The 21,430-nt window shown below is 34.8% G+C and overlaps 1 protein-coding gene across 1 annotated transcript in view; it reads left to right on the top strand.

Moving 5' to 3' along the window:
• FNBP1L (formin binding protein 1 like) overlaps positions 1–21,430 on the top strand; it is a 112,422-nt gene that overhangs the window by 77,775 nt on the left and 13,217 nt on the right. The window contains 4 exon segments of the mRNA XM_090269747.1: positions 3,426–3,530; positions 10,314–10,442; positions 12,132–12,278; positions 14,172–14,375. Of these exon segments, the coding sequence (XP_090125873.1) occupies positions 3,426–3,530; positions 10,314–10,442; positions 12,132–12,278; positions 14,172–14,375 (585 nt within the window).

Genomic DNA, 21,430 nt, shown 5'->3' on the forward strand with positions numbered 1-21,430 from the left:
TTCAGAAATGGAGCAGTTTCAGAGTTCATCAGTAACTCAGTGATGCCACAGAGGCTGCCTCTTTTTTCTTTCTGTTCACTTTGCCATCTTGCCCATGTTGGCTTTTTTCCCCGAGGCTTTGTCCCCTACGGTCAGTAGTTGATTTAAGCAGCCAAGGACCACATCCTCATTCAGCTGTGGGCAGAAGCATGAAAAAGGAAGCAGCATATCTTTCCAGCCGTTCCTTTTTATCTAAGAAGGAAAACTTTTCCAGAAAACCCCCAGCAGACTTCCTTCTGGGTGCCTCTGACAGGATTAGATTACTTGACCTACCCCCACTGTGGTAGGCTGGTAAAGCAAGTATCAGCTATTTTTAGTCTTTGTGCTGGGAGATGGGCTCTTGTAAGAAAGGATGGTGGAGAAGTGGCTGTTGATCAGTCTGCCCAATAAAGGATGAAGAATGGAGGGTCTTTTCTGAAGTGTATTTGTATATTGCATAAAGATATAGTATCTCTCAGGGAAGGAATACGTTAAATATTGTACTAGTGATTGTTTTGCTGTTGCTCAGGAATTGTTAGGTAGGTTCTTTTCACAAACAGTAAGAACTAATATAAAAATACTTTTGTATATAAGTAGCCTCAAGTTGCACCAAAATTAGTAGCCTATAGCTATTCACTTTGAAAACAGCTCTGAGCTGAGTTTCAGAGAATTAAATGTAGAAATTTAATTTTAATCTCATTAGGGAAGTGACATTCTGTATATTATTTATATTCAGATATGTTTATGTGCTTTGAACAAATTTTAAGTGCCTCATTTGATAGCTCATACTAATCAAAATAGTAAGTACATTTAAAGAATTCTGTAAAACATTTCTGAGCATATTTATTTGATGTAAATTACAGTTATGTCTGATTCTAGGTATATAGTAAACTGAGCTAACTCAGAAGCCACTGGCTACAAATACCCAGATATAAAAGCTGAAATATTGTTATTTTTTAAGCTCTTAGCAGAGCTTATCTTAAACCTCTAACTTCTAGAAACTAAGGGTAAACTAAAAGCTGGAGCAAAGGTGTATGAAATGATACAGTGGCATTTGGAAAATGGGGGCAGAGGTTTTGGGGTATGGTAAGTTACAGGACCTTGCTAAGGACCTGGGTTTTAATTCTCACACAGGAACAGATTAGATTTTAGCTCTGTATGTTGTGGAGAATTGGCAGTGAAACTCCTGCATAAAATTAGAAACTTTGAAAGGCTAAACCTTTAGCAAAAGGTGGAACTCTGCCCGCTTGCTAAAGGAAACATTAGAGAAACTCGTTTCTGTCTGAAGGTCAAAGGAAGGCAGGTATCATGTAAGAAGTTTAAACCTTTTGACCTTGTAGTTAGGAGGTTTGGAATTCAGATTTGCACTATATTTGTAGTTTCATAGTCCTCAAGACAAGAAATTGACATCAAGACCGGTTCTAATAAAGGATTTAGATAAATAGAAAATATTGACATCCTCTGCTTTCTTGTGAGCAATTCTCAGAATCTAGGTAGCAAGGCATATATTTTCCAGGCAAGAAATTGGAAGTCTTGTCTGGGGAATCTAACCAGCTTGAGAGGAGAGCATTGTAGTTGTGGATACCAGGTTTTCTCCAAGAAAACTGCCTAGCCATGTCGCTCTAGAGGGAAAAGACAGCAGTCCACAAGCCCCACCTGCAGACCTTTCAGTTGGCTTTTAAAATAAGAACAGATTGGCAAGAATCCCTGAACATTTAAAGAAAACATCTGATGTAAACACCAAAGACCAAAAGTAATACACAGATAAAAAAAGCAGCTTTGAAACAGTGACTATGAAAGGAAATAGGAATTAAAAAGCAAAAATAAATGAAATGCCCAAAACTATTATTAATATTCTCAAAAGGATTAGAGAAGATATTACATCCATGAACCAAGGAACAAGATACTATTTAAAAGGAATATACAAAGAACAAAATAACTTTTATGATGGCAGAAATGAAAAACTCACTTGAAACAACAAAATTGAAGAAATCTCTCAAAGTAGGGCAAACTGACAGAGATCGAAAATAGGAGGAGTCATTCTATGGATTCATTTTCAAAATAATAAGCATCCTTAAAAAGGAAAAGAAAACACAGAAAATGGAAAGCCAAAAGTAATTCAAGAAAATTTCCCCAGAACAGAAACACATGAGAGGTGCCCAGCACAGTGGAGTCACAGGACAATGTCCTCATGAAATTTCAGAACAGTTGTTAGAAAGAAAATATTCTACTAGTCTCCAGAGAAGAAAAATAAAACAGATGATAAACATGTTTTATGCAAAGGATCAGGAAGCTAGAAAAGAGTGGAGCAGTACTTTTTTCCTTTCTGAAGGAAAACAATTTTCTACTCAACAATTTCATTCCCAGCCAAATTTTCTCAATTAAAAATGATATTAAAGGCATTTTCAGCCACGGAGAGTTAAAAAATTATCTCCTGCAACCTTTTAGGAAGCTACTGCTGAATGTTATTCAGCAAAGTAAGGAAATGAACCCAAAAAAGGGAAGAAGGCTTGAAACGTGGCAATGTAGGAAATTCAAATCAAAGGAGAGGTGAAAGGAATCCCCCGGATAATGGCGAAGAGAAATGTCAGGATAGTAGCAATACAGTAGACCTAGTGTGGTAACCAGTCCAAATTGCAGCTGGTCGAAAGCCTTTGGGGAAGATTTCATCAGGAAAATAAAATGGATAGAATTCTGATTGTGTTTGAATTAACTGAGGAAAGATTTAGAGGACCGGGGAAACTAGGATTGATTAAGAGAAACATAATTCGAAACCAAGCAAATTAAAAAACAAAAGAACCATTAAGTACAGGATTTTAAAAAGTGTGCAGGGAAGGAAATATGGTATTTATCACATGGCTTGGTAATGAATAGCTTTTACAAAGTCAAAAGGATTTGAATTAAATACAAAATGTTAACAGAGCCTGGTTCTAGGCTGATGGTATTTCCTGAGATACCTATAAGAAACAACATAAAACCACTTCGGAGAGGTATTTCCACATCTAAGCTACATTGAGATCCCAACAAAAAAATAAAAATAAAAACAAGCAGACTCCAAAACCAACCAGCCAATCAAACATACAAAACAAGCAAAAAACACCAAACCAAAAAATTCTGAAGATGAGCTTATGGGTAAAAATTATAAAATACATGATTGTTTTCTTATTGAGAAGAGAGGAGTTATATAATGTTAACTAGTTATGCCTGTGATTTTTTTTTCTTTACAATCTGTAATGTTTGATATTTAAGACACCTAGATTGATTATAATAGTAAAATTTCTTTTCTAATATAGAAAAATTTTACTTTTAGTGTGCAATTCTACACAATAGTGGCAACATTTTAACTTTTTTAAAATGAGATAAATCTAATTTTACTTCTCAGTGTCATATTTTGATTATCTTGACAGAGTAAAAGGAAATTTGAAAGAGAATGTAGAGAGGCAGAAAAGGCGCAACAGAGTTATGAAAGATTGGATAATGATACTAATGCAACCAAAGCAGATGTTGAAAAGGTAAGAAATAATCCAAACTGACTTAGTTATAAAAATATTACTTGCATGTGGAAAGTTGCAGTATTTGTACTAGTATTAGAGTTTCCCCAAGAGATGCACTGTATCTAAATCTAAGATATACAAATATTTGCATACTTTAAATTATACATATTGGTATGAGAAAGTAGTTAATATTTGTTAGTTAATTTTATTCTAATGTCCTAACTGCTTTCAAAAATAGGATAAAAAGTCTGAGGTGTGTTGATGGGGTGTGCAAATTCCTTTACTGAAGGAAAACATGGTAAAACTGTCAGATATGATATTAGCATCTTTATTTGCTCATTAATTTTGGAAAACGGAACCCTCTCATCACTTGATTTTGGGCCAGATATTCTGTAACATAATAATTGGTAGAATCACTCCTGTAACTACTGCTGCTTTACCTCCCCCACTGCTATATGCTCTTTATCTTAGAACATTTGACAAAATGATACTAGTGAAATGTTGGGATATTCAAATATAGATGAACCTTACTCCGTATTTCTGTATATACAAAGGCCCACCATTAGTATATTTTCTCCTCAGGATTTTATAATTCCCTGCAGGATCAGAACAAGAAAAACTAAAAGGAAGAAGAATACAGTTTACTCTCGAACAATTCAGGGTTAGGGGTGCTGACCCCCGCACTGTCAAAAATCTACATACAACTCAACTCCCCCCAGAATTTAATTCCTGATGCAGTCTACTGTTGACTGGCAGCCTTACCAAAACATAAATAGTTAATTAACACATATTTTCTATGTTATATGTATTATATACTGTATTCTCAAAATAAAGTAAGCTAGAGAAAAGAAAATGTTATTAAGAAAATCATTAGGAAGAGAAAATATATTTACAATATTTATTTTTTAAAAGTCATGTATAAGTGGATTTGTGCAGTTCAAAAACTACATTGTTCAAGGGTTGGCTATAATTTATTTTCTGTCTTTAAAGAAACCCCTAAAATCATATAAATTCCAGGTTACATTTCTTAGAGATCTTCTAATACAACTTGTGATTTTTTTATCTTGTCTGCCCTATTTTTAATGACTTCTACTTCTAATGATATTCCCTGACATTGGAAAAAATGGTCTTCAGATAGTCTGTTTTTTTGTTGTTGTTTGTTTGTTTTTTTAAGTATATTTTACTGATTATGTTGTTACAGTAGTTCCAATTTTTTCCCCCTTTGCTTCCCTCTGCCCAGAATCCCCCTTCCCTCCAGCAATCCCACCCCCCTTAGTTCATGTCCATGGGTCGTGCATATAAGCTCTTTGGCTTCACCCTTTCCTATATTATTCTTACCATCCCCCGGTCTATTTTGTACCAACCGATTATGCTTCTTAGTTTCTGCACCATTTCCCCATTTCTCCCCCTCCCCCTCCCAGCTGATAACCCTCCAGATGATCCCCATACCTATGATTCTGTTCCTATTCTGGTTTGCATAGTTGGATTTTGTTTTTATTTTTTATATTCAGATGTTGATAGTTGTGATTTTTTTGTCATTTTAGTGTTCATAGTTTTGATCTTTTTCTTAAGTAAGTCCCTTTGACATTTCATATGATAATGGCTTGGTGATGATGAACTCCTTTAGCTTTACCTTTCTGGGAAGTGCTTCATCTTCCCTTCCATTCTAAATGATAGTTTTGCTGGATAGAGTAATCCTGGTTGCAGGTTGCCTTTCATCACATTGAATACTGCTTACCAGTCCCTTCCTGCCTGCAAAGTGTCCTCTGAGAAATCAGCTGATAGTCTTTTAGGCACCCCCCTGTAGGCAACTCTCTGCCTTTCTCTTGCTGCTCCCAGGACTCTGTCTTTATCTTTCACCTTTGGCATCCTGGTGTGGTCCCCTCTGGGTCAGCTCACCCAGGACCCTCCGTGCTTCCCGAACCTGTATGTCTTTCTTATTCGCAATATTTGGGAAGTTTTCCTCATTTTTTTCAATTCTTGCTCCCTCATTCTGCATTGGTTGACTATTTTTTTCTTCCTTATGTTCCACATAATTTATTTGAACCCCGGTTTCCTTCCCTTCACCCTTGGTTTTGTGTGGATTTTCCTTCGTTTCATTTAGCATGGCTTTCACTTCTTCTCTTATGTGTTTAAGGTACTTAAGCATATCTGTCAAGCCTGTGAGCATCTTTATCACCAGTGTTTTGAATTCTGTGTCTCTTAGGTTGTCTATCTCCTCATCTGTTTGGTTGGCTATCTCCTCGTCGCTTAGTTCTCCCACTGGAATCTTGATCCGTTCCCCCTTTTGGGCCATAGTTCTCTGTCTCCTCATCTTGACAGGCTCCTGTGTTTGTTTGCCTGTGTTCCAGGTAGAGCTGTTGCTCCTGTTACATTATAAGGGGCGGAGCCTTAGGGATTCCTCAGTACAGGGCGACCTGTTTCACCACGTTGTGTGTGGGGGAGGGGTCTGAGGGGGAACAATGGCACCTGCCCAGCACTCGCCCCCTTTTCAGGCATTGCCCCCTTTTCAGGCACCTCTCCCACTTCCGCACTGGATTGGCACCTCTCTAGCTGCTGGCCTGACTGTTGTTCCCAAAGTGGGTTGGTCTGCGGACATTCTAGGACCGTGAGGGCCCTTTAAACAAGGGGACTCTGCTGAGAGACGGGCAGTTTCTGCCTTTGCCCCAACCCCCACTGGTCTGCACAGTCAGAAGCAATGAGGCTTGGTTTTCCCTGGGGCTGGGACCCTGAGCTGCGAAGGCTGGTGAGGAGCTGGGAATGCTCCCCAGATGTCCCTCCCAACTTTTTAAAACGTGTAACTGTGCTTTCTGCTGGCCTGCTGCTGCTGCTGCTGCCACCACACCCCATCCTCTCTGTCCTGGCTCCACCCCTCCTACCTGTCTGGATGAGTATTTCTTTTTATATTTTTGTTTGCTGGACTTCCATGTAGTTTGGTTTTCTGGAACTTCTGGTTGTTTCTAGTTTTGAGGTAGTCATATTCCTTCTTAGCTGTTGAGGGAGACGCAGCATGTCTGTCTACACCTCCATCTTGGTCGGAAGTCTCTTTTTTTCAACTTTAACATTTCATTATATAGACCCCACTCATCTCTCTGTTCAGTTTTACTTTCTAGAGGTACCAAAAAATATCAGATTTCTTTTTTCTTTTTGCATATCGAACCAGTATTTATTTTTATTTTTTAAAATATATTTTATTGATTATTCTATTACAGCTGTCCCAATTTTTTTTCACTTTGCCCCTTTCCATCCAGTCCCCCCCCTTCCCTCAAGCATTTCCCCCACCCCCTTAGTTTATGTCCATGGGTCATGCATATAAGTTCTTTGGCTTCCCATTTCCTTTACTATTCTTAACTTTCCCCTGTCTATTTTGTACCAACTAATTATGCTTCTTGATTCTTGTACCTTTTCCCCTGTTCTCCCCCTTCCCCATCGCCGCTGATAACCCTCATATGATCTCCATATCTATGATTCTGATGCTGTTCTAGTTGTTTGCCTAGTTTGTTTTTGATTTTTAGATTCGGTTGTTGATAGTTGTGAGTTTGTTGTCATTTTGCTGTTCATAGTTTTGATCTTCTTTTTCTTAAATATATCCCTTTAACATTCCATATAATAAGGGCTTGGTGATGATGAACTCCTTTAGCTTCACCTTGTCTGGGAAGCACTTTCTCTGCCCTTCTATTCTAAATGATAACTTTGCTGGATAGAGTAATCTTGGTTGTAGGCCCTTCCTTTGCATCACATTGAATCCTTCTTGCCAGTCCCTTTCTGCCTGCAAAGTTTCTTTTGAGAAATCAGCTGATAGTCCTATAGGCACTTTTTGGTAGATAACTCTTCTTTTCTCTTGCTGCTTTGAAGATTCTCTCTTTATCTTTAACCTTTGGCATTTTAATTATGATGTATCTTGGTGTGGTCCTCTTTGGGCCCAACTTGTTGGGGACTCTGTGCTTCTTGGACTTGTATGTCTATTTCCTTTGCCACATTAGTGAAGTTTTCCTTCATTGTTTTTTCAAATAAATTTTCAGTTTCTTGCTCTTCCTCTCCTTCTGGCATCCCTATGATTCAGATGTTGCCACTTTTGGAGATGTCCCAGAGTCATCTTATTCCTCCCCTGCTCCTTTTTTAAAAAAAGTTGTTTATTCATTCTATACTGGTTGACTGTTTATTTCTTCCTTATGTTCCAATTCATTGATTTGAACCCCAGCTTCCTTCCCTTCAGTATTGGTTCCCTGTGCATTTTTCTTTATTCTGCCTAATATAGCCTTCATTCTTCCCTTATGCATTTGCTGTACTTGAGTTCTCTGAGCATCCTTATCATCAGTATTTTGAATTCTGCCTCTGATAGGTTGATTATCTCCATTTCACTTAGTTCTTTTTCTGGAGTTTTGATCTGTTCTTTCATTTGGGCCGTATTTCTTTGTCTTCTCAATTTGGCAGCCTCTCTGTGTTTGTTTCTGTGTATTAGGTAGAGCTGCTTTGACTACTTGTCTTGGCATACCTGTTACGTTGTAAGGGGTGGAGCCTTAGGTATTTGTCAGTGATGGGTGACCTATTTCACTGCTTTGTGGTGCTGCATGTGGGGGATGGATCAGAGAGGCAACAATGCTGCTTGCTTGGGACTCACCCCTTTCCCAGTCACTTCACCCACTTCCCATATGCGACTGGCACCCCCTCTAGCTGTTGCGCTAGTGGTGGTTCCCAGTGTGCCGGGGCTTACAGACATTCTACAACATTGGGGGCCCTCTAAAGAGACTCTCCTGAGAGACTAGTAGTTTCTTCTGCAGCCTCAACCCCCACTGGTTTTCACAGCCAGAAGCCATGAGGCTTTGTTTTCCTGACACCGTAACTCTAGGTTGTGCAGCCTGACCTGGGGCTGGGATTGCTCCTCAGGTGTCCTTCTCGGCTTTTATCTGCCACATGTGAATGTAGGACCGTCCATTCTGACAGCCACCACCTCTGCCTTGCTTCTGCCACCATACTGGGTTCTTTCTGTTCCAGTTCCGTGTGTCTGTCCTTCCTACTTGTCTGGATGAATTCTTTACATCCTTGTCGGACTTCCATACAGTTTGATTTCTGGCAGTTCTGGTTGTTTTTTGTTTTGAGATTAGTTGTGATCCTTCTTATGGTTGTGCAAGGAGGTGAAACGTATGTACCTACCCCTCCATCTTCGCTGGAAGTCCTCAAATTTATTTTTTTATATAATACCTTCTTAAACATTTGTAGCAGATTCTGTACTCCTAGATGAACGGTTTTGTTTCTTCAACTATTTCACATGTGAAACAGCTTCAGGTTCTCATTCATTATGATTACTTTCCTTTGGATAGCCTTTGATTCATAAATATCTCATTTAAGTTGCTCAAGTTGGATACAATAATCCAGGTATGGTCAACTTAGTATTGAGTTTGGTTACCTCCTTTGTTTTAAACACTAAACTTATGTTAATTATAGCCTAAATTGTATATTGACTTTTATGGATAACCACATTGTTTGGCTTCATAAGAAGTTACCCAAGGCAGCACCATTGTGGTTAGGGCATTTGGAATCCTTTATTTCATCACAGTTTATGGAAAGAAGGGAAAATGGGAAAGAGTGGATGAATTTGTGTGCCTAGGGTCCCAGGTTGGAACTTCAAATGTATTTTTCTGTTGAAGTTCTTTTGGCCATGGTATTTACTCTCCATAGTAATTATTTATTGTAAGCTTCAAGTACACTGTGGATGAAAAAGGGTTTTGTGGGCTTAACTAAGATTTTGGTTATTATATATTTTTAGGGGTATGTTTCTTAGTTCAGAAGAACTGACTTGTGGACATACTGTTAGAAGTCACGGACTACATTTGTAGATACTGGGATTAGAATAATGAAGTGTATTCGCAATGTGCTTTACAACTTTCAAAGCACTCAACATGATTTATTCTTTGGAACACAGAAAATTTTATTCAATTCTTGGTTTCTTTTTTTTCTGTGTACAACAATTTAGAAATTTGTTTAGATTCTCCAGTAATAAATCTAGAATTAATGGATTGTGTTGTTTGTATTCTAACATTCTCAAAAATGTAAATGATACTAATATAACCCATTTGAAAAGCGTTTCTACAAGAGATGGAAATAAACAGAACTGTATTCTAAATAAGCGTTACTTAAAGTACTTGTGGTTTCTTAGATGAAAATCATTGTGGACAATTACCTTATCCAAAATCACCTTTTTATCATTTTGCTTTTCCTATGGTTTTGAATTGGTTATAAGTGTGTCATATTTAAAGAAATGTTTTAGCAGGGCAGGTGAGAGTAACGGGAAAAATTGAGACAACCGTAATTGAACAGCAATTAAAAAAAGAAATGTTTTACTACTATTTAACTGTTTTAAAATATTCCTGATTCTGTATTTCTCGTCTGAGTAAAAGCTTATTGTTTCAAGCCATAATGTTTTCATTTATTTACTTTTTTTAAACAGTATCAAATTGGTAAGGAGCAATTTTATTTCAATGGCTTATTTATTGCAAGTGGGGAGTACTATTGCAATAAGAGAAAGGGAATATTGCAGTAGGGACACTGCTCTGGCTATAATATCTGCAAACATCTCCTTAAATTTTAAGTGATAACAGTAGTTAGAAGAGAAAACCTAGTTTTAGTATAACCTTTAGAAAAATGTGTTAGTTCATAATTTATTGGAATTGCATATTGTAATCTGTTCACCTAGAATTAGGATGTAGCTTTTTGACGGTATGCCAGAATCATTGGCATTAGTCCAGGTGGCAGTGATTTTGTTGTTTTTGTTGGTAACGATTTGAACCAATTTACCTTTAGGCTAAACAGCAGTTGAATCTGCGTACACATATGGCTGATGAAAATAAAAATGAATATGCTGCACAATTACAAAACTTTAATGGAGAACAACACAAACATTTCTACGTAGTGATTCCTCAGATTTATAAGGTAAAATTTAAATATTTGAAATTAATCTTGTTTTATTAGAGTTGGAAGAGCTACTTTTCAAATGTAAAACTTAAATTTCAGGCATCAGTCAGTGTTGCTAGGTTCACTAGCCATCAAGATCGGTGTTAAGAAATTTCTTTATGATTATAGTTTTGAAAACTAAAGTTTTCCTAACTTTGAAATCACAGATTTTCTGATAGATTTATTATTTGTGTAATAAAGAGTCCAGTAAAACAACGCCATTTTCCAGATGAAATTTAATACTATAGCATTAAGTATTATGACATAGGGGAAATTCACCAGAATTGTGTACTATAATTTGCTCACTTAGAATTGGGATGTAGCTTTTTTTGACACTAATAGAATCATTGGCATTAGTTCAGGTGGCAGATATAAATCTCATAAAATGTGTTTACTAGCTTGGCTTTTTGCCTGCTTTATCCTCTTAGCTGCCAGATCATAAATGTAATTTAGGCCATGAGCTTGCTTAAATTCCATCTATCATCACTTAGTGATGGCAGTTTCCAAACAGCCTCTGGTAAAGACAACAGAATTTTCATGAGGGTTAAATTATGTTACTACCTATTCTAGAAGTAAGAGAAATTAGAGAAAAGGGATTTAGTGAAACTGTTGAAAGAAGTAATAATCTAGGAGAGCAGTGCTTATGTGCCAAGTGTCAGCCCAAATATATATATTTTTCTTTGTGAGACAAGTTAGAAGTAGAAAGGAAGCATAGTGAGAGGTGGTGGACTAGAGTGCGTATCAAGATTCTGGTCATTTAATGCAGGGTGTCTGTCCTGCCACTCTTCACTCTGTGGTGCTTTTCTAGGCTCACTAGTCAACCCTTCTTATTCTTGTGAGACCTGAGCTTGGAGATCAACTACTTTTTGTGTTTCGGGGCCTGATCCTTTTGTATAGACCTTGCTATGGACCAGTCATGCCATTTTTGTGACAGTGGGAACAGTTCTGTGAAATTGCAGGTCTCAAAATAAATTCCCAGGCTTTGGGAAGTAATTAAAGAGGAAATACTGTATGAAGGCCATTGGAGTTTGGGGATTTGATCAGTGTAGCTTCTTCCTACGAGAAAGAAAGGTCAGGGCTGGCAAATAGGAAGTGTCATAAAATGTCTTAAGTTGTTTGGCTTCATTTGTACCGGCATAATTCTTAGTGGCATGTGCCAATGACTTTTTGAATTGTGGGAATTCCATGTATGTACCCCTATGACCTGAGGCTTTCTGTTCTACCTCTTGTGACCCATCCAAAGTATTCTGAACTATCTTAAGGGCTTAGAAGTCTCAGATTTGTGTATGTTATAGGCTAATTGTGTAAAAAGGGGAGAAGAGTCATCAAAATTCTGTCTTCAAATGAAACTTTTCCTGGAAGTATTAACAGCAACAACTGCTCTGGCTGAAGAATGAAAGAAAGGTGGCGGTAGTATGAGTCATGGAGTAGGTAGCCTGTAGGGGGTCTATTTAGAAGGTTTGACACCAGAGTTAGCTGTTCTTGCTTTTGTTTTTTCCCCTATTTAACAGGCCTCAAGTTTTAAGTTATAAGTCTATAACACTTGTTAAAAGGCATTAACAATAGTATAACTAGTAGGGTAGAACCTCGGGTTTTTTTTGAGGGGGTTGCTTCAGAATGAAAGGATGTGTTTCCTCTTTTTTTTTTTTTTTAATTTCTGATTATTAGCAACTACAAGAAATGGATGAACGAAGGACTATTAAACTCAGCGAGTGTTACAGAGGATTTGCCGACTCAGAACGCAAAGTTATTCCTATCATTTCAAAATGTTTGGAAGGAATGGTTCTTGCAGCAAAGTCAGTTGATGAAAGAAGAGTAAGTGCAATATAATTGTATTTGAATAAATATTTGGTTTAGGTGTGGAGTTAAGTTAGTGGAATGAATTGGAAAAGGAGTGAAGCTATTGGTAAGTACTTGGATTCTAAATTATATTCTGTATAAGAAAGGCTGGTAATAGATTAGACTCCTTTGGGCTCTAAAGACCATTATAAATACTGAAATTCTAATATTTCTTTTTATTGAATTTATTGGGGTGACATTGGTTAATAAAATAGAGATTTCAGGTGCACAATTCTATAGTATATCATTTGTATATTGTGTGTTCACCACCCCAAGTCATGTTTCTTTTTATCACCATTTAACACCCCTATACCATCTTCTATAACTCCCCACGCCCTTTTCCCTCTGGTAACCACCATGCTGTTGTCTGTGTCTGTGTCTAATTGTTTCAGGGAAGAGTTCTAATCCTCCTTCTCCTGTCCCCTCTCCTGTGTCCACTATTTTTTCAGTTATACCACAAGAGTGTTAAGTAAGTTGTGACCATATTACACACTGTATTAAACTATTAGTGAAGTTAAAATTTAAAGTGGGAAATGCTCAGACTGATCTAGAGTTATAAAAGTTACTTTTAGCACAAGAGTTGCTTTGAGCATTCCATACTGGCCCATGAGAAAGAGGAAGGAAGGAGGGCATTGTGAGTAGAAGAAACGGCATAGTCCTGCTCCCCTTGAGGAAATACATACAATTACATTATATCTTGATTAAGGTCCTGCAGAGTCTTGTACCTAGTCATTTCTCAGTAAAGGTTGATTGAGTGACCAAAAAAGGATGGTTGGCAGAAACTGGAGATAAGTACCACATACTTTAGTCTTAGCAGAATATTGGTTTTATATTAATATTAGAAAGAATCCTTCTTGTAACAATTACAATTCTGACTTAAGTTTTTAAAATAAAGTGTTTTTTGTTTCTTTAATTGGTAATTCAAAGGTACATTTGTATTTTGGTATGGCTGGATCCAAGTTGTGAACGTAGCTAGGTCCCTCCTTCTCTTTCATTCTTCTCACCCTTTAGCAAACGATTGGTGGGGGTGGCGTTAGTGACAAAAGCAAGGTATCACTTAAGAATGACTTTTGACTACATGACAGATAAAATACACTATTAACAGAAATAGAGACTAAAAGAGGAGATGTGGTTAGGAATGGGGAGGAGTTTATAGTTCTGTTTGAAAAAAATGAGTTTAAGGTGTCATTAGAATATTCAAATAGAGTATGTATGTCCAAAAACACTATTTTAAAATGTGAGTTTTAAAATTTTAGGTAAATGACATTGAAGTTTATATTTTCGAAGTTGCTTTTTGCACTCAGTACTGTTTGTGAGATCTTTCTCCATTGCTCTGTTAACATTCCTGAGTATGTATTTAATATATATTTTCTTTACCTTTTCCTCATTGGATGAATGAAAGCCTTTCTACTTGTCTCTTACTCTCTTTTACAATTAGATGTCCTTTTATTTGTTTCAAAGGTCAACTTTTTTGTAGACATCCCAAAGCAAAGGCCTTTTTCCTTTGAAACTTCTTGGGATTTCTACTTGGGAATAATAACCTCTTGCTATATTCTTTTTGTCGGACCTTTCTTGTCAGGTAATTAGTCCTCAGATGAATTTCAGTGGTTAAAGCTATAGCGCAAAAATATTCCTTAACATTACAAATTAATAAAGTGTTAATTTGTAAATTAGTGTTTTTTTTCCGTTGGGGTTAAAATAGGGTTTCTTACAAATTCACAGAAAGAAATTATTGACTTTAACCCTTAAGATTACTGTAGAATTATTTCTTTACATTTTTTTATTGTTTTCTTTAATGATTTAAAGTTTTGAAAGCTAATGTGTTATGAACAAATGAAATGGTTTTTAAAGCATGTTTCTTGTGTATAGGACTCTCAAATGGTAGTAGACTCCTTCAAGTCTGGATTTGAACCTCCGGGAGACTTTCCCTTTGAAGATTACAGTCAACATATTTACAGAACCATTTCTGATGGGACTATCAGTGCATCCAAACAGGAAAGTGGGAAGGTGGATGCCAAAACCACAGTAGGAAAGGCCAAGGGCAAGTTGTGGCTCTTTGGAAAGAAGCCAAAGGTAAAAGTCATAAAGTTCCTCTATGCTAATAATTTTGTTTCAGTGTCACTTAAATCAGTGTAGATATCGAATGAATAAATGTTTTACTATTAATAGAAAATAAATATTTTGAATGATTCAATTACTTTTCACTTATTAGAAACAGTTTTATATCTAAAAGTAAAAATTATTTCTGTATTTAACATTTGAATACCACTTAATAATTAATAAAATATCAAGTTAAGTATTTTGAATTACATGCTTTTGAAATTTAATTTGTATATAGTTTTAGTTAGAACTTCTAGAGAAACATTATGATCTAACTGTATGAACACTAAAATTGTAGTTCTCAATTGGTATGAATGATTGACCACAGCAATAATAAATGTCAAATTAGGTTTTCTAGATCATACTAATAGTCATTTTTATCATCCATGTAAATATTTAATGGCAAGGACTCAATGTTTGTGGTTAGTTGAAGTTTAAAAAATCTCTGGTTTACTAAGAAAACATTAGTCTTAACTTCTAGTTAAAACCTATCTTTTGATGTGTTATTTTAGATAAATCTAGCTCAGGAGATGGGCGAATGGAATAGAAGAGTGCTTAATCTTTCTTAACAATTTGGTGATTATAATAGTATATTAGTAGGAGAATAGATATTACTTTTAATCTGATGTCTGTATTTATTAAAGCGTACGAGATTATTTTAATACATTTTTCTGATCTGGACATGAATGTAGATAAAATTTAACTCAAATTATAGTATGCCTATTTACTTAAAAGCACAATCATTCTTAACCCAAGCTTTATTCATGATTTTAATAATATCATCCAGTTGAGAATTTGAAAGGTGAGACTTTGAAGTCCAATCAGACTAGCTAAGAGAGTTTAGATAAAGAAGGAATACCGAAATAAAAAAAAAAATGAGGCGCAATAATTATGAACTAGAAACAGTCTGAGAGAAAAGCTACAAGTGTAATGAAATATTTTTTGCCTGTGATAATCATCAGTTACAGGTCTAACATTTTAATATTTCATCTTAATAGATATTGCCTATTATAGATAGCTTTAACTGTAGCTGCTGCCTTTATCTCTTGACAGGTACAGGTTAAATACAGGTAGTGCTAATATTCTAGAAATCAGAAGACATTTTTAAAATTCCAGGTCATATTGATCTCTAACATTATAATTTCCATACTCTATTTCTAACCTGTCAGTTCGTAAAAAATGATAAAATAAAATAGATGGTGCATTTTAGAAAGTAAATTTGACCTTTTAAAATGATAGTTTTGGCAAAACTATGTTAACTTTCTCATAATATTTTTATAGAAAACTTTATTTGAGATATATTTTGTGAAAAGTATATTGCCAAAAGTAGAATTTTCATTTAGAAAAGAACTATGCACATTTGGCTTATTGATTCCTTTCTTTATTTCCATATTAGCCACAGTCCCCACCCTTAACCCCTACTAGTTTATTCACATCCAGTACTCCTAATGGGTCCCAGTTTCTCACATTCTCCATTGAGCCCGTGCATTATTGCATGAATGAAATAAAAACAGGGAAGCCCAGAATTCCTTCTTTCAGAAGTCTCAAAAGAGGGGTAAGTTTAATAATGGGTTTAAATGCATGATGGCCTATTGTGTGTGTAGTGTGGCTTTTAATACTCTCCACCCTCATTATAAGGCTCTCTCTCCTATAAATATGTAGTTTAAAAACACCACAGAATTAAGTATAGCTGCCCTCAAATTAAAAATAACTCCTCTTTATAACATTTGAAATACTCAACCATAAAAGAATGGTATTATAAAGAGGGTGCTGGGTACAATCATACTAGCTATATTTTTGTTTATGTGAAATCATATGTCCACCATTGTCTTGTAATGTATTTACATTTTTTAAGACTTTCAGTAATTTGTCACTGGAATTATTCATGTAATAATTTATCACTAATGATTCTGCCAAGTTATAAAGCATTCTTTTGTTGACAAAAAAAAAATCAAGTTCAATTTTAATTGTCCTACTTCTAGAAGCATAAAACACAATTTCCAGTAGTTAAATAGAAAATTAAAGATAAGCATGTTAAATATGAAGATTATAGATCAAATGGAGATAATATTTTAGAAGATAGTTTGTAAATTGTAAAGCCTATAAAAAATAGTAGGTATTATTGAATAATATTTACATGGGATTTGTTTTCTTGAACTAAAAAATTGTATTTTTTTAACCAAAATTCTTTTTTAAAATTGGCATTTGTTTATAACTAAAGATACTCTGCAAATGAAAAAAATTTAGAAGAGTGAAAAGCAAATACTAAACTGTTTCTTGTCAATAACTATTATACTACTGATAAATAAGTGTTATTCCTTTTATTAGGCTAATTTTCTTTGTTTTTTATTTTAAGGGCATGTTTGTAATAGTCATACTCATAATTTAGATTTATTTATGAGATTTGTTTTCACACATGAAAACCAAAGAAGTAATAACCCACAGATGAGAACTCAGAGTCTGTGTCATATGAGGTCATTGATTAACAGTGACATACTCCAGTTGGGTTCCCTCTTGCTGTAGCGTCCTCTCTCTGCCCTCCCTATTCCCCGCTTCCTCTCCACCTTTCTACCTTTTCTCTCATTTCTTTCTTTTCTTCGCCCTTTAGCCTATTTGTTTTTCTTCCTTTTTGTAGCCCTATCTTCAAATTGTTCTAGTTCATTTTCTCTTCTGACCACATGTAGACCAAAATACATTAATTCAGGGCAAGATTACATTGTTATCTACATTCCCATTAAAACAGTATGACACACTTAACTGATGTCAGTAATGAAGCAGAATGTCTTAGTGTGTGCCCTGGCTGGTGTGGCTCAGTGGATTGAACACTAATGTGCGAACCGAAAGGCCGCCGATTCTACTCTCGATTTGAGCACATGCCTGGGTTGCAGGCCAGGTCCTCAGTTAGGGGCATGCAAGAGGCAACCCATTGAGCTTTTTCTTGCATGTTCATGTTCTCTCCCTCTCTTTATCCCTCCCTCCTCTCTAAAAGTAAATAAATAAAATCTTAGGGGGTAAAAAGTGTCTTAGTGTATTATGTCCCTTTTTGGACTTCCCTTTTACCTATAATGAAATGAACTTCTTTCCGTCTACCTTACCTAATTCTGTATGTGGATGATATTATAGGTAATGACATTTTGAAAAGTCCCTGTGAATGAATGTACATTATACTTACAGGCAATAGGTAACAGGCAATAGAAATCATATATGGGATTTTTATTGCCTGAGTTCGAGGGTATAATTAATTCCTTTCTTTATGATGACTGAGACTACATTAAATATTACTATTTAGTAGCCATATTTTTGTGTAATGTTTATATATCCTACACAGTGAGTGTACCAGGCCCAGTTACAGTACTCTACACAGTATAGTCATGAGATATGAAGTAAATGTAATTCTATGAAAAAAAGTTTAGGTAGTTAGAGCTGTGAGCCCTAGAGAGACAGACTTAAATATGTGACATTAATTCTTACTAGAGAAAAACTATAGGTTAATTTTTTTATTGTAGAACTTGAGTGCTTCTTCATAATTTATCTTGTATCCACATATTGCTTTATTTTTAAATATTAGTATATTGGTTTTTTTGGAAGGCCTGTTTCAGAAAGCTCAAATCATCCCACTTTTTAAATTATTTATCATGGTAAAGAAAGAGGTGGTATGCAAGACAGAAAATATGACAGACAAACCAACCAGGGGATAAGCTTTGATAAGAAATCACATTACATGTTTTTACATGGATTTACATGTAAGTCCATTAAGCTTGCAAAGTAAGACTTAAGGCTTTTTTTTCTAGTTTTATTGAGAAATAATTGACATACATCACTCTATAAGTTTAAGGTATGCAGCTTGATGGTTTGACTTACATATATTGTGAAATGATAACCACAGTAGGTTTTTTATCATCTCATATAAAAATACAATAAAAAGAAAATGATTATCTCCTTGTGATGACAACTCTTAGTATCTACTCTCTTAAGAACTTTCTTATATATTATACAGAAGAGAACTTACTCCTCTTTATACTAAATCACTTCTAGGTACCTTTATATTTTTCCACTAAAATAGTCAGCAAAGTAGGTTTCCTGAAATAAATTCAATCTCCAGGTGTTTATATTATATAAAAACAGAATAGCCTTATAGTCATCATTTTTCCCCAGTTTTATTGAGAAATAATTGACATACATCACTGTGTGAGTTTTAAGATTTATGACATGATGATTTGATCTATATATATTGTGAAATGATTAGTCTTAAGTTTTCTTAAAGCTAATGAATTGTACCATTCAAATCAGAAACTCTTGTTTTGAGCTATATTTGTTACCTCACTTCTCCTAAATACTTGCTTCTTGGCTTTTCTAAATATTTATAATTTCTTTTTCTAAAGAAAACCTAGTATACACAGTTCCCAGTATCTTTAAGGGTAAGAGAAACGTTATATTGGACCAGTGTTTTTAAATTTGACTGTAGTACCAGTAGACCTTTTCTGAGGGATGAAGGCCTGCCTATAATTTCTTTTTGTGACATCGAGATTTACCTGTGTTACTGAATATTTGATACACACCCAAACTTAACTACTTAATATAGAAATGAATAATTTTTACTCTATAACTACTTCATTTGAGCTTACTAAGTGCTTTTCTTTTTTAAGAAGTAGATTTATCTAGCGATAACAAATCCATGTTTTCTAAGTCATTCAGGATCTTCAGACTTCTAGAGTCATTTTTGTAAGCATTTATCCAGAGTACAGTTTTTAGATTTTTTTCTCTTTAAATGAATACATTTAAAAATACTAATTGTCTGAGTTCCTTTTTAACTCCCTTGTATCTTTATTAAGGTATAGTGGGTATGTGAAATTTTCTGGTTATAAGTATATGATTATTACACATGAGAGTAAGGTGTTTCAGTATTGAATGTGAATTATGTTACATATTTCTAATATTTTTACAAAGAACTTGAGATTTTTGTATCCCTAAAATTTGATTGGCTAAACATGGAAACATCTGATATTTCAGTCATAAATATCTTCTTTTCTAAAATGTTAATATAGCAACTGGTGAAAGCTATAAAAGATAAATATTTTAGGTATTTAGCTTCCTGTCCTATGTAAAATTTTGTTTTAATAACATTTAAAGAAGAGCATGAATATCTTTTTAAAGTTTAAACATTACATCTCATCAGGAATTTTGTCACAACTAAGTTGTGGTTCTATTCCCTAAAACTACTGACAGTCTAAAGAATGTTAAGCTTAATTTGGGAAGATAATGGATAGCATATGTCATCTGTGTTTATCATTATAACCATTAACATATATGGCCAATTCATCAGAGATAAGGGGTAGATATTTTTTGTCAGCTATTAAAATTTGTATTTTTATGTGAAATTCTACCTGACATTCGCCAGACTTCTTCAAAACGTTATGATTTAGCAAATAGGGAAAGATCAAAATTTTAGAGGCTGCTAACCAAATGCAATGAATGTGAAGGTTAACTTTGTAAAACTGTCCTGTTTATTCTGGGTCACATGGCTGTGTGTTTGCGTGTGTGTGTATTTGTGGGTGCGTGTGTGCTTGCATGTGTGCACACGTTCATGTGTTTAGTTGGGATACTAGGTAGATGCAATGCCAGTTGCAGAACCCTGCTAACCCACAGAATGTGCGTTATATATACACATGCAGTATATATAACTGTGAGAGTACTCTGGCTATGTCATTTCATATTTCCAGAAAGAATAAATTTTAACAGATTTTCTAAAAATTGAAATTATATTTTTTAATGCTGCTTTTCAAGCATATGGGTTTCAGGATAAAAACTGAAAAACAGACGTCATTGTCTTCAAAACAAAGTTCAACCCATATACTTGTGTCTATCAGATAATACATGTGGGAAACTTGAATCTAGGTGACTCATTTATTATTTTGATTTTAATGTGTTTTTAATGGGTCTGTACATTCTTAAAAAGTACCTTATAACTAACGTAGGATTGTTACCCTCACCTAAAACCTACCCATGATGTATTTAAATTCAACAGAGTATTTTGAACTATAAAAATTCAGATAATGGTGGTTTTAATGCATTGGAAAGAGTGTTCCATTTTTTAATACTTTATATATGATTTCTTTTAAAATGGCTAATGTTAGATCTTTTATATTCAACTTTTCAAATATTAGTATTTTAAGAATGAAGAGCCATATAAGTGAAATCCACAAAATATCTGCCCATTATCATCAGTATACTTTTTTTTGCAAGTAATTTACATTCCAAAAAAATGTGCTTAAAACTCTTTTTCTGGCATAATTGTTTGGATTGTGAAATGTACATGATTTATTTTAATATTGTAAAAAAATACATAGGTTATTGCATCTTCTCTATTATGGTTTCATGTGAATAATTTACCATTTCTTTCTGTTTTCCATTGAACTATTCAGTGGTCGATGAAGATGGTAAGCCTTATGTGCTGATCTATATACTGTGCCAACATTAAGTAATCTCAAAACATTATTTTGTTTAAAGCCAAAACAAGTGGTAAGGTACATCTCCACATTTTCATCTTGTACATGTTTTTTATTTTTATAATTTAATCCATAGTCCAACAAATGTCAGTACTTCCTGATGACATAAAAATTAAAAAATAATGTGGTTAACCTGTAATCAACCCATTAACTTTTTAAATGTTATTGGGTACAATCCTTGTCATGGTACAGAGAATAAGATTCTAGTTAAACATTATTTTGAAAGTTACATGGTAGAACAAAAGATTGTCTTTATAGAATAAAAATTAAATGATATTTCATAACACACTTTTACAAGGTCATATAAATTTGATTTGTAGTTTATTGTAAGAATCATTAGATTTTCCAAAAAGTAAGAAGGAAATTTTTTCTCCTTATTTTATTATAGAGTCAGTGCTTGCTTCTTCTGCATTATTGAACAGGAATAAAAACACAAATAATTGAAATATGTGTGTGTGTGTGTGTGTGTGTACGTGTGCGTGCATGTGCGTCGGGTAGGGAGAGTGTTCCTTTACACATTTA

The sequence above is a fragment of the Furipterus horrens genome, unplaced genomic scaffold (genome assembly GCF_987537825.1).
Source record: "Furipterus horrens unplaced genomic scaffold, mFurHor1.1.pri manual_scaffold_3, whole genome shotgun sequence".
Lineage (NCBI taxonomy): Eukaryota > Metazoa > Chordata > Mammalia > Chiroptera > Furipteridae > Furipterus > Furipterus horrens.